Raw genomic sequence first — 13,900 nt, forward strand, 5'->3', positions numbered from 1 at the left:
CAAAACTCAGTTTGAGTCCTTTATAAGTCAGGCTCTGTTCTGAAATCTCAAAGAACACCCACCCCAAAGCTGACAGCCCTCCGCTTGTGTGTAGACAACGTAGAGGAAAGAAACTCTTACCACTGTGGATCTTCATAAAACCAAAAAGCAGTCCTGTATCACCTTAAAGACTAAAAATATTATTTCTTAGGTGATGAGCTTTTGTGGGATATGCCCACTTCAGATCTGGAGAATACTGATAATAGAGAAAAAGAATTAAAAGAGAAAAAACAATGAAAAAAAATAGATGAATCAGCTAGATGCAGGGGGGGGAGAAGAAAAAAAGCCTCTGCAAGGGTCTATTAAATTAAGAGGGATGCCTGTGGTCACTGCAAATATCAAAGGTGGAGAAATTGTCCTTGTTAATGCATAACATAATATATTTGTTGAAATTATGGTGATCAGTATTAAACTTGAAAATAAATACCAATTCAGTGTGGATCTGGTACTTTCGCATGGAAACTTTTTAAAAGATGCTTAGAAGTTCTGGACACTCAAAACCCATTAGAATTTAGAGCTGGAGACTGATTTTCTTAAATGTAAGGCCCTTTTCCATGTTCTGCCATGTTAAAGGGCCTTAGTGTTCAAGAGACTCAGGCCCCAAAGATTTATACAGTCTATATTCTTCCATGAGAATGACAGATTAAGGAAGACATGGCCAAGTTTACTACATAAAGATGAAGCTAGGTAAAGGAGACTCGAGTTAAAACTCATCATGTAAATTCTGATGTGTTAAGCAGAGACAGTTAGAATGTCCTGGTAATGTTCAAGGTGAAAGAAAAGAATTTTGGAGGGGTCAGAAGGACAAGCAGGATAACTGTCATAGTAGAAGAGAGGTTTCATTCTAGGGTTATGGAGAAGCAAAGCACTAAGAATGGCTCCACTTTCATACATTTCTTTTTACTGACCATTGCTCATCAATAAGATAGCCACTAACAATTTGTGCCACATAACTGTTCAAAGTCTGGATTTTGCTACATGGAGTAAGAAAGGATCAATACACAAAGAGACACAAATCATCTCATAATAGCTGCCAATAAGAATTAACTTCACTCCAGTAGGCTGGCATCTGCTTTATTGTGAAATGTCTGTTTCTCAGGCAGTTGCTATGAAGAAGGGAATGGGCAAACAGAGGATGTAAGAGCACAGAACAATAGTAATTAGCTTGCTAACAAGATCTATCATTACATAATATTGCCCAACAGATGTACATCATCACCAAAGCCAGCAAAAGAGATAGAAATAAGAAAGAAGATTATGGGACATGGTATTAGAGAGAGACAAAGTGAAGCATGCTTAAGGCAAAGCCACTAACACTCTCCACACCCCGTCCATCACCCTAACAGGGATAGTCTGCACATAAAACAAAATGAAGTGGAATGAATGAACGAACATTCCTCTCTTGTCTATCTATGCTTTCACTAAATTTAAGTTTACTAGAAACAGGTCCAACTTCACAGCAACAAGATATTCTCGGCCACATCTCCTATGGTTGGGCACTTTAACAGACCTTTGACTCTGGTATTAATTATGCTAGGTCACTTCATAGAGAAACCAGGGCCCTGAATTGCTGGAATTATGGAGAACAGCATGCATTCTTCAGTATCCTCTCTGCCATCCCTGGAGATGCCTAGCAAGGTGAAAGGGGAACTGACATTGACACAATTCCTGTTCTCCCAAGGCTAAGATGCTCTCTGACCAATTACATCCCTGACTATTTATAAATTCATAGTGTCTGCCTCCTGCAGCTGCCTGTCTCTGAACAGGCAGCCTGGGGACTCTGTAAGACTTTGCTGATTATTCTTTGCACCTAAAAAAGGCAATATAAAATGGGTAATATCTTGAGAAAGAATAGGGAGACTGTGTACCAGAGAATACATTTGTCATCTTCCACAAAGACCTAAAACAAAGTCTTGACTACTTGACTACAGCCATTTAGCCAAATTCCATCTTCAAATTGCCTCCCTAAACTTGTGCTACAACACCCACTGGATTAGGATATTTGCCCACTTCCTTTCTTAGTCTTCTAAGACAGGATTGCCAGGCACTGTTAAAAAGCTGACACTTTCCACTCAAGAAGAGGTTGCATTTTACTGACATACAGTGTTTCCCAAAGTGTGATATGCATACCTGGGTCATACTTGAAAGGACTGCAAGGGGTACATGGCAAAAAATAAATTACTAAAAATCAGGAGATAAACACTGGTATTGCACTGAGAGGGGGTACACCGATAAGGCCGAAGTCCTGAAAGGGGTACGTGGATGTTTTAAGTTTGGAAAACACTGTTATACACCCTGTAGGATTTATACTGAAATACTTCCACTAAAAACACCACAGCCTCTTTCAAAACAGAAGGCATTGTTGAACAAACATATCTCCAGATGAGAGTAATTCTCACCCAACTACTAGCTTTGACATATGTCCTAGAACCCCACCAACACTGAGCATATCCCTCCCTAGCCCTTAACAATAAAAGGACCAATTTTGCAAAAGGTCTCTCAAAAGAGAAACAAAGGTCCCATCAGCTCAGCATACTCTAAAAATGAGGATTTCTGTAGGAGTGATTACAAACCAAGACTATTTTCCACGCCTTCCTATTGTAGGTGTCAAAGCCAGCTGCAATTTTCACAGTGCTTTGTGACCCAGTGGGATCAGAGGCACTATGAAAACATAAAGGCAAGATACACATAAACTATTAGCTAAAAATGTTCCAGGGAGTACCCAAAACCTTCAGATTACTTTAACATAAATCAAGGTTCGTTTTGATGCAATATTTGGGAGAGCAAAATATAAATTATTTTGGCTATCCTAACATGAGGACAGCCAGGCTTTCACTCATTAATTAGTTCACCTTTCTAATAAACAAGGCTTTGGATAATCCAGTTTCAATGTACTATGATTGTAAATAAGGCTTCTACTCCAACTTAATTCTGCAAAGCACTTTAGGATTAGAGTTGCCAGCTAGAATGCATCTCCCTTGGGAAGCTGACATGTCTCTGTCAACTTTGCTGAGAAACCTTATTGTGCTCAGATGCTTGGGGTCAGAACTTTTCACAGGAATATAGGACTATTCCCATGAAAGGAATGTTGCAGGGACATGCTCCTCACTGCTGGCAAAAGCAGTTACCCCACACCAGGGATCCCCCATTCCATTACAGAATGGGGGACCCCCTGCTGAGGGTGGAGTGCCAGGGGATCCCCAAAACTAGTGTTCCCTGTAAACTGAGGCTTGTGCGACTGCTGAGGGAAATGCAACCGTCACCCAGCTGACTGGCAGGGCACCCACCCCTAGGTTGTGCATGTCTACGGGGTGGTGCACATAACAAAATTTATTCTGCACGTAGGTGGAAATAAGGAGCAGGAACACCGCCCAGGGCTGTGTCTCATACTCACATCCCCCTGGTGCAGCTCGGGGGCGGCGATCCTCACCGGCTCCATCCTCTTCTTTGCCTTGGGGAGGCTGGAGCCCGCCCCAGCCCCGGGGGGAGCGGCGGAGGCCACGGCAGGAGGGGGAAGATTCAGCCCCGAGGGCTCCCTGGGCGGGGGCAGGGGAAGCCCCCCCAGCCTGGGCTGCTCCCCGCCCAGGCTCCCCGCGGCGGCTGGCTCGGGCAGGCCCATGGCCAGGGCAGAGCTCATGCCCGGAGGGGGAGCGCCGAAGGCCCGGACGCCGGGCGGGGGCCCCAGCAAGAAGGGCGGGGGCGGCCCCCCGGGGGGCGGGGGCAGCAGGGGGAAGCCGGGGCCCAGGAGCTGGTGGGGGGGCAGCAGCGGGGGCTTGGGAGGGGGCAAGGCGGCGAAGAGCCCCCGCGCCGGGGGGGGCTGGGCCAAGGGGGCCTCCTCTTCCTCGCCAGCGGCCTCCTCCGCATCGCTCTCCTCCTCGCTGCTGCCGTAGGCCACCAGGGACATGGCCCCGCCCGGCCGGAGGGCGGCCCTGGGCGGCGGCGGCAGCCGCTACGCAAGCCCGGGGATGCACCCGCTCGGCTAGGCCGCGCCCGCGGTTACCGTCGCTGCGCGGGAGGGAAGCGGGGCTAAGCCACCATGGCGGCTCCACCCCCGAGGGGAAAGGGCAGGCGAAAGCTCCTACCCGGCCGCTCAGCCCAGCGCGCGCTCAGCTAATGGCCGCCGCGAGAACCCCCCCTCAGCCCAACAAAACTACAACTCCCACAAGGCACCGCGGCCGAAGCCCCACGGGCTCGCCGCCTTGGGTCCCGCCGCGCTGCACCTCGGGAAGTGGAGTCCCAAGGGCGGGAGGACGATTCCCAGCGTGCACCGCGTCAGCCGGTAGTTATGATAACCCTCCGCCTCCCTCCCAGCCCCGCCTTACAATGAAGACTACATTTCCCAGAAGGCAGGGCGGGCTACCGGCTGTAAACGGGTCCTTCAGACTAGGAAAACTACCGATCCCAGAGCGCACCGCGGCAAACGGCCCTTGATGTGCGCAGAGCGAGGAAGCGAGGCATTCTGGGATTTGGCCACTCTGCCCGGCATCTCACACAGGCGCTCCCAGAGTACATCTGAACCGAAGAGATTAGCAGCTTTCTTAAAGGACTGTAGCTCCCATGATGTATGGCAAATCATATTCCTGCTCCCGCACCGTTTGCTATCATTGCCCAAAGGCCAGCTAGGGAGGCGGCATTCCCAGAGAGAGGACTACAATTCCCGTAGTGCACAGTGGTCGGTGGACTACGATGCCCACAATGCACCAGAGCGAAATCTTCATTGGCTACGAGAGAGGGACGGAACGCACTGCGTGCCAGGAGTGTTAGTTGATCGCCAACTCAGGACCCAGAGTGCCTTAGGGCAGAGGGACTACAATTCCCACAATACCAAAAGAGATGTTGCTCTGTCCCTAACAGCAGGGGGCGCTGTAGTGCATGCTGGGAGTCGTAGTTAATTGCCATGTGCTCAGGAAAGCGTGGCCTCGCCTTTTATTTAGAGCTGACTCCCGTGTCCCAATACGGTAGTAGAGCTGTAGGTCACCAAGGGGGAGAGGTTCCATAGCAGCGTGTTCTGCTCGCAGGATCGCTGCTTGCCCCAGTGTAATGCTCTGGATTCTGGGGTGGAGAGAGCACAGGGTACTTTCCACTCAGCATCACTTGCTGACCCCAGAGAGGTGAAAGTTGTCATGGCTCTTAGGCTGCCTCCCAGTCTCACGGTCCACCTTAGTGCTCTCTGGAACTGTTCTGTCATTCCCTTGGTTGTAAAAGCCACCAATTTCTGTGTTGTGCCCTGTTTCCCATGATACATGTTAAGCTATTCGCACTTAGCCATTTGATTGGTTTGACAGTTTTTGACTTTTGACAGCTGTTAAACGGAATGCAGCAGAATCCCAGCCGCACATAAAACAGTCACACTGTAAATAGGCCTGTCTCTGTACAGGCTTCCTAACTGAAATACTTATTTACCTTACACACTGCATACTAGATTTGCACCGCGTACTAGATTCCACATTCCCTGCAGTTCCTTTTTATTGCACATGCTGTTTTGCTGTATTATTGCACTGCATTTATAGGAAAACACTGCCAAGGGCAAATCACCTAGCCAAATCCATCTGTGCCTGGGCTTAGGAGCAGAAAAAGTAGAATTTGGGTTAGCTGCAAAATGACTAGCACCAAAAGCCCCACTTCTCGTCATGCTTAGCGAAGAGCTGTATGTGTATTCTGATTGGAAAGGACTTGGTTCCAGTTCCATTTTTTTCCACTGATTCGCTGCTTGGGCAAGTTGCTTCTTGTGACACAGGACAGCAAAATGAAGACTCGTTCTTTGAAAATGTGGGGCCCGATCCAAAGCCTCTTGAAGCCCAATTGCTGTGAACTATTAACATAAACATTTAAAGCCAAACCAAGTGAAATGAGCAACGGACATTTTGTGATGCCGGTGTCTTAATTTTACTACTTTGGAAGGGTTGAGCATTGAATAATCTGTCCCCAACTCCTAGTCATTAGCCTGAAGAATTGGCTATTCCTTGCTGTGTTAAAAAACAATGTTCCCCCACAAAAAACAATGAGAAGTCCTGTGACACCTTATAGACTAATAGATTTTTTCTCTCCAGTGTCACGAAGACCTCAGGTTACAGAAGCTCCAGAAGATTAAACTGCAAATGTATGTCCCACTGGTTATGATCTTTATTAAGAAGTCCTCACCATTTTTGATAAACAGGCACAGTGAAATGACACTGGTTGGTTTCACTCTTGTTTTCAGTCAGTTTCACTTTCTTGGTCAGGTTGGAGCACGCTCAAGGAGGACTGACCTTGTGGTTAAAGTAGCGGTTTGGTACTTGGGAGAACAGGATTCAGTTCTTGCTACTGTTGCAGACTCATGGTGTGGCCTCACAGAGTCATTTCTCTTGTAAGTGCTTCTCAGTTCCCTGATTGTAGAACAAGAATATTAACTCATCCTCTGCCCAGTCTATTTCAATAGAAAAGTCATCAGAGTAGGATTCTCTCTCTCTCTCTCTCTCACTACATGTCTGTACATCTCCTGGCACAATAGGGTATTGATCCTGGAAGCTTTTGTACACTGTGGTACATATAAAAGTGATTTTCTATCACATCAGAAAAATGTTTAAATCCTGTGCTTGCTCTCTCTTTTCACAAGCTAATGAGAACCACTTCTACTGAAACATACAACCATAGAAGCTCAGGTCAGGGTCCATCCTCCAGACACTTCTCAGGCAAACCTTCCACTGCACTCAATGGAAGTTTTGTGTGATGAAAGAAGTTGGAGGTAGGACTTCGCTCCCATCTCCTTTGACACCCATCTCAAAAATATATCCTAAGCTTCCAAAGACTCTAACGGGTGGTACCTTTTAGAAGAGATCTCCAGAGTAGTGTTCACTCTATTTTTTGATATCCATGTGCAGAATAAATGTTGTTATGTGCTCTATAGCATGTGCACTACCAATGGACTCACTCTCACTCTCACTCTCACTCTCACTCTCACTCTCACTCTCACTCTCACTCTCAGCTGTAGGCACCATCACGGCCCTGCTAATCATCTGGGGGCTTTTGAATCTCCCCTAGCTGGCCGCCAAGCTCTCAGCTTACAGTGGACACTGCTCCACAACTCCCTTTCACATACCCATTGGATACCATGCGCTGTAGGTTTCCTTCTTCTCTGCTGTGTTATCACCAGGGGTAGTTCCTTAAACACCCTTTCCTGCAAAAATGTTTCTAGCGCAGCACATTTGCACTGTCATTATAACACTGAATCCAAATCATTTCCGGGCAAGAGCTGTTTCAGTGCCGGAGGCCATCATCATCCATGCACAGCAATGAAAACAAAAATCTTCGTGGCCTGGTTATTACTGTGGAAGTTTCTCTGGGATGTTCACAAGGCCACATCCCTATGAGGCAATGCAGAGCAGTAATGCTTTCCACTGACTGAGCGGTAATCTGACGGAAGGGACTTTGGTTACTAGGTGTGTGATGTGGCTGCTTTTATATGCGTGTTAACTTTGAATAGTGGAGTGGCGTGATTTTGCTCTCTGCACATTTGGCTGATTAGAGCATTATAATTCATTATGGTATATGATGTGGTTAGGGGTCTAGACAAAGTCAGAGACCTGGGTGGCATTCCCGTCACAGCTGCAGATCTGCTGTTCGACCTTGAGCAAAGCCGTTCCCACTCCGTGCCTGTTTTCCCTCTTTTCCTTTGCCTGCCTTTGCTGCAAAGGGCTTCGGGGTAAACGCTGTCTCTCCCTGTGTGCTCACACTTGGTTTAGCATGATGCAATCCTGAACTTAGCTGGGACTCCTAAGGGTTGGGCTCAGGCAGGATTCTGGCCCTATTGATTTAGACATTGTACATAGCCAGAAGGCTAATGAGCACAGTCTCACTCACAGTGAGTAGTATTGCTTCTCAGGAGGGAGTGGAAGAGAGAGGGCCTGGCACCACAGCTCTTAGAGAAAGCCTCTGGGCCCAGATGAGCCAGAAAGAGGGTGACCCCCAAATAGGATTGCTTCTCAATAAACCTTACAGAAAAGAGAGAAACCGGAACACTTCAGAGTAGTGCTCTGTGTTTGCCCTGCTCAATCGATGCTCAAGGTCTGAAAACTAGAAGACAATGTTATTCTAAAACTAAATTAACTCCAGCAATGTTTTGGTTAAAACCTAGCAGATGAGAAGAGTTTGCGCAGATGAAGAAATAAAATCCACTTGATGGATTTCCATTTAAAAAAACTACTAAAAAAAATTAAACAGAAAAATTTTAACAATCCCCTTTTGAAAGAAGCCAACATAAAAGAGATCTTCATAAAATAACACTACATTTTTGAAAACACAATCATTTCGTTAAAGCGTGTACGTTTTCCTTTTATTTTCCAAAAACCAAAAAGCCCTAATTGAGTTAGGGGCCTGAGCAATGCCAGGCAAATCAGCAATAGAAGCCTGATGGCGCCCAGGGCAAAAGACAGTCCCTTCTGTTTTCTGTCCAATCAGGAGGTGAAAGAAATGCAGCATGAACTTGAAAGAGGAGCGCTGGGCTGCCAGTTACAGTCACCAGACAGGAAGAGGCAGCCAGGCTTTGGGGCTGAGCTGGTGACTCAGGAAGCAGGTGGTTCTAAACATGGATGATATGGGAAACTCTGAAGGAGCGGAGAATGGGTATTCTCCAGTGAGACAAAAGGGTTGCCCTCATCCCTCGCTTCCGGCACTAAGAGCGTTAGCAATGTTCAGTCGTGTCTGGTGAAGGGAGTTTGAGGGGGGCACCAGCCATGGGCCTCTGCTCCACCCCATCCTGCCCCTCCCCCATGCTCCGCCTATGCCTATGCTGCACCACTGTGGGGCTGGGAGAGGACCACCCCCACACTCACCAGAAGTGGTGTGGTGCTGATGGTGAGCGTGGGAAGACACTGGAGGATACATATGACCCCCTGTGAACCCTCACACGTCACCCTGGCGGTGTTAGCATTACAATTGTCCTGGTGAAGCTTCAGCACGATCAGCCCATTTACATGAATGGGACTGTTGAGACCTCACTGAGTTAGTGTTTCAGGTAGATGTCCCTGATTTGGTTTGCATCTGGCTCTTGCTTCAGAGGTTGTCGTTGCCTCCACAAGGGCTAAAAGTAACGATGGTGCATGTAGGCTAATAATATAGAAACCTTGTTTTCTAATTCAGTCTGTATTTTACACCCGCTAATGGGGAGAATAGGATTTCCTTCTCCTCACCCTTTGTCTTGTCTCTTGAGACTGGAAGCTTTCTGGAGCTGGGACTGTCTCTGTGTCATAATCAGTGACAAAGACGTGCTGTGGAATACTCTGTAGAATGATGGGGACCTGCTGGCAGTATAGGCCTCTAGCCACTACTACTTAGTCGTCAGTATAAATAATAATAATAATAACAATAATCATAATTCCCAGCTGATTAAGACCCTGATCTGGCAAGATACTGAACACTCTTAGGCCCGTAGGTGGGGGAATGCAAAAGGTGCAAACACCACCCCACACCACCATGTTCAGTTTCTCTCCCTTCCTCTGTGCTGTGTGGTGCAGGTGGGAGCTTGCACAGCATGATGGGGGAAACCAAGGCATTCTGGGAGCTATAGTTCCTTAACCAGCTCCATGCCAAGACAGCGGACCCTGGAGCAGTTAAGGGACTACATTTCCCAACATGCCTTTGGCCACTAGCAACAGGAAGGGGAGGGTGTGAATATTTTGGAATACTGGTTTTCACTTACAACATTACAACAAGATCCCAGAAGGTAATTTCCAGAAAACTTTTATTTCCATATAAATTTTTAGTATAAAAATTATTTTACCCATCACTGTTTCCACTCAGATATTTCATTAACCTCTGTTCTGCACACTCATTGTGTGAGTAATTCAAACTCCTTCACATTTAAAATAATTGCAGTCCGTATTTACAAACACGCACACAACACACAGGATTTCCTGCACAAGGGCCTGGCTCTCTAGTCCAGAGTTCCCTCCAATTTTTTTTCCATCCATTGGGGAACTAAATTTTGTTTTGTGCACTGAGGCATGTGCAGGTGCCCACCACCAATACAAACACATGTTGGCCCCTGTTGGGCAGCTGTGGGCACTCTGCTAATCAGCAGGGCGGCACCTAAATCACTCCTGGGTGGCTGCCCAAGCGCTCAGCTTATGGGGAACGCTTCTTTAGTCCTGACCAAGCAAATGCACTTCAGCACCTACATAAAATTAAGCCCCTGAGAGTCTTGCTGCAGTCTATGGGGTTGTTTATGTGCTTAAATACTTTGCTGGATCAGGGTAAAAGCCAGCAGGACATGATCTTCAGAAGCAGGTAGGTGCCTATCTTGTAAGAACGGCCATACCAAAGGTCTCCTGTTGAAATGAATGGGCATTTAGCTGTGCCATTATCTTTGAGAGTCTGGGCCTCAGTTCCCTGCAAGAATGAGCCCTTAGCTGCCAGAAGCTCTCCCCGTTCAACCCAGGCCCTGCTCTTTTGTCTGGACGGTTATTAAATGGCTGGGGGAGTACAGGAGTGGAAATCCCCGCTATTCAGACCTTCATCAGGTTCAGTCCTGATTTAAGTTGACTACTTTTAATTCTAGTGTTGGGGGAAAGTGTGGGAGCGGGAGCATATGAATCACACATTAACAGCTCTATAAGGTCCCAAGCCTGGGGGACACTAACTAAAACCTTCTTGGCTCCTTCCCAACTGTGGTGGCCGCACTGCTAAAGTTTGCTCACAAATGTGACCTCACATGCTTGTGAGTAGCCCCTGTATATAACCCACCCCCCACATTAGATTTGGACCCAACTGTGCTGAACAATCACAAGATTCTAAACACCACATTTGCGGGGGTGCAGGTGGTGCAGGTTCAGCAGAGGGCAATCAAAAGGGGCTGGAGCACATGACCTATGAGGAGGGGCTGAGGGATTTGGTCTTATTTAGTTTGCAGAAGAGAAGACTGAAGGGTGATTTAATAGCAGCCTCGACTTCCTGAAGGGGGGCTCTAAAGAGGATGGAGAGAAACTGTTCTCAGTGGTGGCAGATGGCAGGACAAGGAGCAATGGTCTCAAGTTACAGTGCGGGAGGTGTAGGTTGGATATTAGGAAAAACTACTTCCCCAGGAGGGTGGTGAAGCACTGGAATGAGTTACCGAGAGGTGGTGGAATCTCCTTCCCTCGAGGTCTTTAGTCCCAGCTTGACAAAGTCCTGGCTGGGATGACTTAGTTGGGGTTGATCCTGCTTGGGGCAGGGGGTGGATTCGATGACCTCTTGAGGTCTCTTCCAGCTCTGTAATTCTATGATTCTAAGGGGGGGGGACAAACCCCTGGGTGTGTGTGTGAATTTTTGCAATGGGGGCACAGCATGATGTTAGTTGGTCGCAGGCTCATCCAGTCAATTACAAACATGCAAAGCGGTTACTGTTTTTATGTAGGCCCATTCCCATGCCCATTCTGCACTTTTGTATTCTACAGACTTATCTCTGTACATGCACCAAAAGGGTATTTTTCCACATGCACATAACCGCTATTCCTGTTGCTTTGGATGACATTAGACAGGTTGAGGATGGAGGCCCTGCTAATTGCAGGGATGAAAAGTGGGTCTGGATGTAAAAAGTTTGCACACCCCTACTTGCAGGTGCCACTGGCCTCCTGGTTGTTTTTGCTGAAACACACCAATGCGGCCACTGCGCAGGGGGCCCGTTAGCCTGTAGCTTCATAGATAACAAGCAGTCCTGTGGCACCTCAGAGACCCACAGATATATTGGGTCAGGACCTTTCGTGGGCAAAACCCTCTGCACAGGACGAATGGAGCAGAAGAAGTAGAGTGCAGGGTTTATACAGCAAAGAGAGACACCCCCCGCCCATGCCCCTTGCTGTATAAATCCCGGATCCTGTTTTCTTCCCACGCCACTTCCATTAGACGCAGTGAGTGGGGTTTTCCCAGGACAGCTCCTGCCCTGATACCTGCGCGAGGCGCTCGGGTGCCCCCCCCGGCCTGCTGGTTCCCTTCGCAACCCGAACAGAGCCAGAGAAATCGCCGTGGCCGCCTGTATTCTCGCAAAACACAACGGCAGTTCTGGGGCACTTTAAAGACTAAGCAAATCACGTATTGGGGGGGTGGGTCTGTCCCACGCAGGCCCATCACCTAGCGCGTGATTTGGCTGGTCTTTCCAGGGCTCCCTCGTCCCCTTTGCAACCTGTTAGCTGGTGACTTGCAACAACTGTCGCCAGCTGCGTCCGCCCCGGGAGCCGCCGGACACATTGTAGCACTTCTGCCTTTGCCACCCCACGGCACGAGGGCAGCCGGGGTCGCCGCCCGGGCGGCGTTTGCACGCGGCGCCCTCCACCCCAGCCTGGCATCGGTTCGCTCCGCGCTCCCAGGCTGGCCTGCACCTTGCACCCCCCGCCCCTCCCCGCTTCCCAACCCTCCTCCCTCCCCGCCCCCCACGGTAGGGGTGGGGTGGGAGGGGGGAACCTGGGCCAAGGCATCAGCAAACGAGCTCCGATCGCATCCACCCGGCGGGGGGGGCGTGTTGGGGAAGGGAGGGAGCAATTGAATTTCAAACACAAACAACTGCATGGGGCACCGAGCCGTCTGCCGGGAGCCATCCTGCTGCTAGCCCGGGGCGCTGCGCCGTTGCGGGCTCCCCCCCGCCCCCAGGCCGCCTGCTCTCCCGAGGGGTGGGGGAGAGCGGCTGGCTGCATCGCTGGGCTTTGCCTCCAAACTTCACCCGCCCCCCCCTCGCCGGAGCCCCCACCCGCCAGCAGCCCTGGCGCTCAAGGCCAAGATGTCCCGGTCCAACCGGCAGAAGGAGTACAAATGCGGGGACCTGGTGTTCGCCAAGATGAAGGGTTACCCCCACTGGCCTGCCAGGGTAAGGAGCCGGCGGGGGGGGGGATCAGGGGTGTGGGGGGCGAGCCACACTGCCCCCCCCTCCAGTGGGATTCTCAGTTGCATAACGCGGGCTTTTGCACGTTGCACGGGGAAGGGGGGTGTGCGCGCGCGCAAGGCCCCCCCCGGCTGGCACGGCGCACATTGGGCCGATGTGTGTGGTGCGGAGCTCCCCCCACCCAGCCAGCCACATGAGGGTTGGGATAAAGCCCCCAGATCTGGAGTGGGGCTCAGCGCGGCAGTCCGTGCGTGGGATTATACACTGGGAGTCTAGAGCGGGGAGGCGGGAGATTAAATGAGAAACCTCCCCAGGTCTGAAATGAAATGGAGTCACGAGTCTTTCAGAGGCCTGCCCTGGAGAACAGAGATTACCTGGAACCCTCTAGGTCTGGGCCAGAACGTGGCCTGGGCGCCTACAGATTAGAAATGGATGCTGCTGCACAGGGATTATAACCCCCAGGATTATCTGTTTCACCCTCAGTTTCTGGCTGTGCACGACAGAGTGTGATATCGCCTTTCGGGCTGGGCAGTTTCTTAATCTCTCCTTTCAGCCATATTTCAGATGGTCTAATTTCAGCTTCCACGTGAGAGGTGTGTTTGTGTGGCCTGTGTGAAATCAGGTCAGCTACATTATATTGAGAGGGAAAAAAGAAATTCAGTGGGCACTCGGTTATCTATGTGAACACAGAAATTGAAATTAGGTCGTATAATAACTATGTAGGAAGCAAAGTTGATTACTAACTGTATTAATCTGTTTATTTTAATGTATGTTGTTCTGTGCCTTTTCACGCTAGACAATATATTGCTCTGAAACAAAATTCCAACTCAGACATATAAAGAAAACAGGGAAATATTTAAAAATAAAGTTTAAACAAAAATCTGATACGTGTCCCACGTGTTTTCATGGTCCTGCCTGTTTTCATAATGGGAAGGCACATCTCTGAGAACAGAAATTAGCTCTCCCACGTGTGTGTATGTATGTGCGTGAGTTAAAATAGATCATAAATATATGCAGCGTGGTTTTGATTGTTTT

The 13,900-nt window shown here is 49.0% G+C and overlaps 2 protein-coding genes across 2 annotated transcripts in view; one reads left to right on the forward strand and one right to left on the reverse strand.

The window, feature by feature from the left end:
• PRCC (proline rich mitotic checkpoint control factor) overlaps window positions 1–4,168 on the reverse strand; it is a 16,843-nt gene extending 12,675 nt beyond the window's left edge. Inside the window, exon 1 of the mRNA XM_074981396.1 lies at window positions 3,434–4,168. Coding sequence (XP_074837497.1) covers window positions 3,434–3,943 — 510 coding nt within the window. The 5' untranslated portion in view covers window positions 3,944–4,168. The remainder of the gene's footprint in view (window positions 1–3,433) is intronic.
• Window positions 4,169–12,512: 8,344 nt separating this feature from the next.
• HDGF (heparin binding growth factor) overlaps window positions 12,513–13,900 on the forward strand; it is a 32,499-nt gene continuing 31,111 nt past the window's right edge. The window contains exon 1 of the mRNA XM_074980985.1: window positions 12,513–12,850. Coding sequence (XP_074837086.1) covers window positions 12,764–12,850 — 87 coding nt within the window. The 5' untranslated portion in view covers window positions 12,513–12,763. The remainder of the gene's footprint in view (window positions 12,851–13,900) is intronic.

The sequence above is a fragment of the Carettochelys insculpta genome, chromosome 30 (assembly GCF_033958435.1).
Source record: "Carettochelys insculpta isolate YL-2023 chromosome 30, ASM3395843v1, whole genome shotgun sequence".
NCBI lineage: Eukaryota > Metazoa > Chordata > Testudines > Carettochelyidae > Carettochelys > Carettochelys insculpta.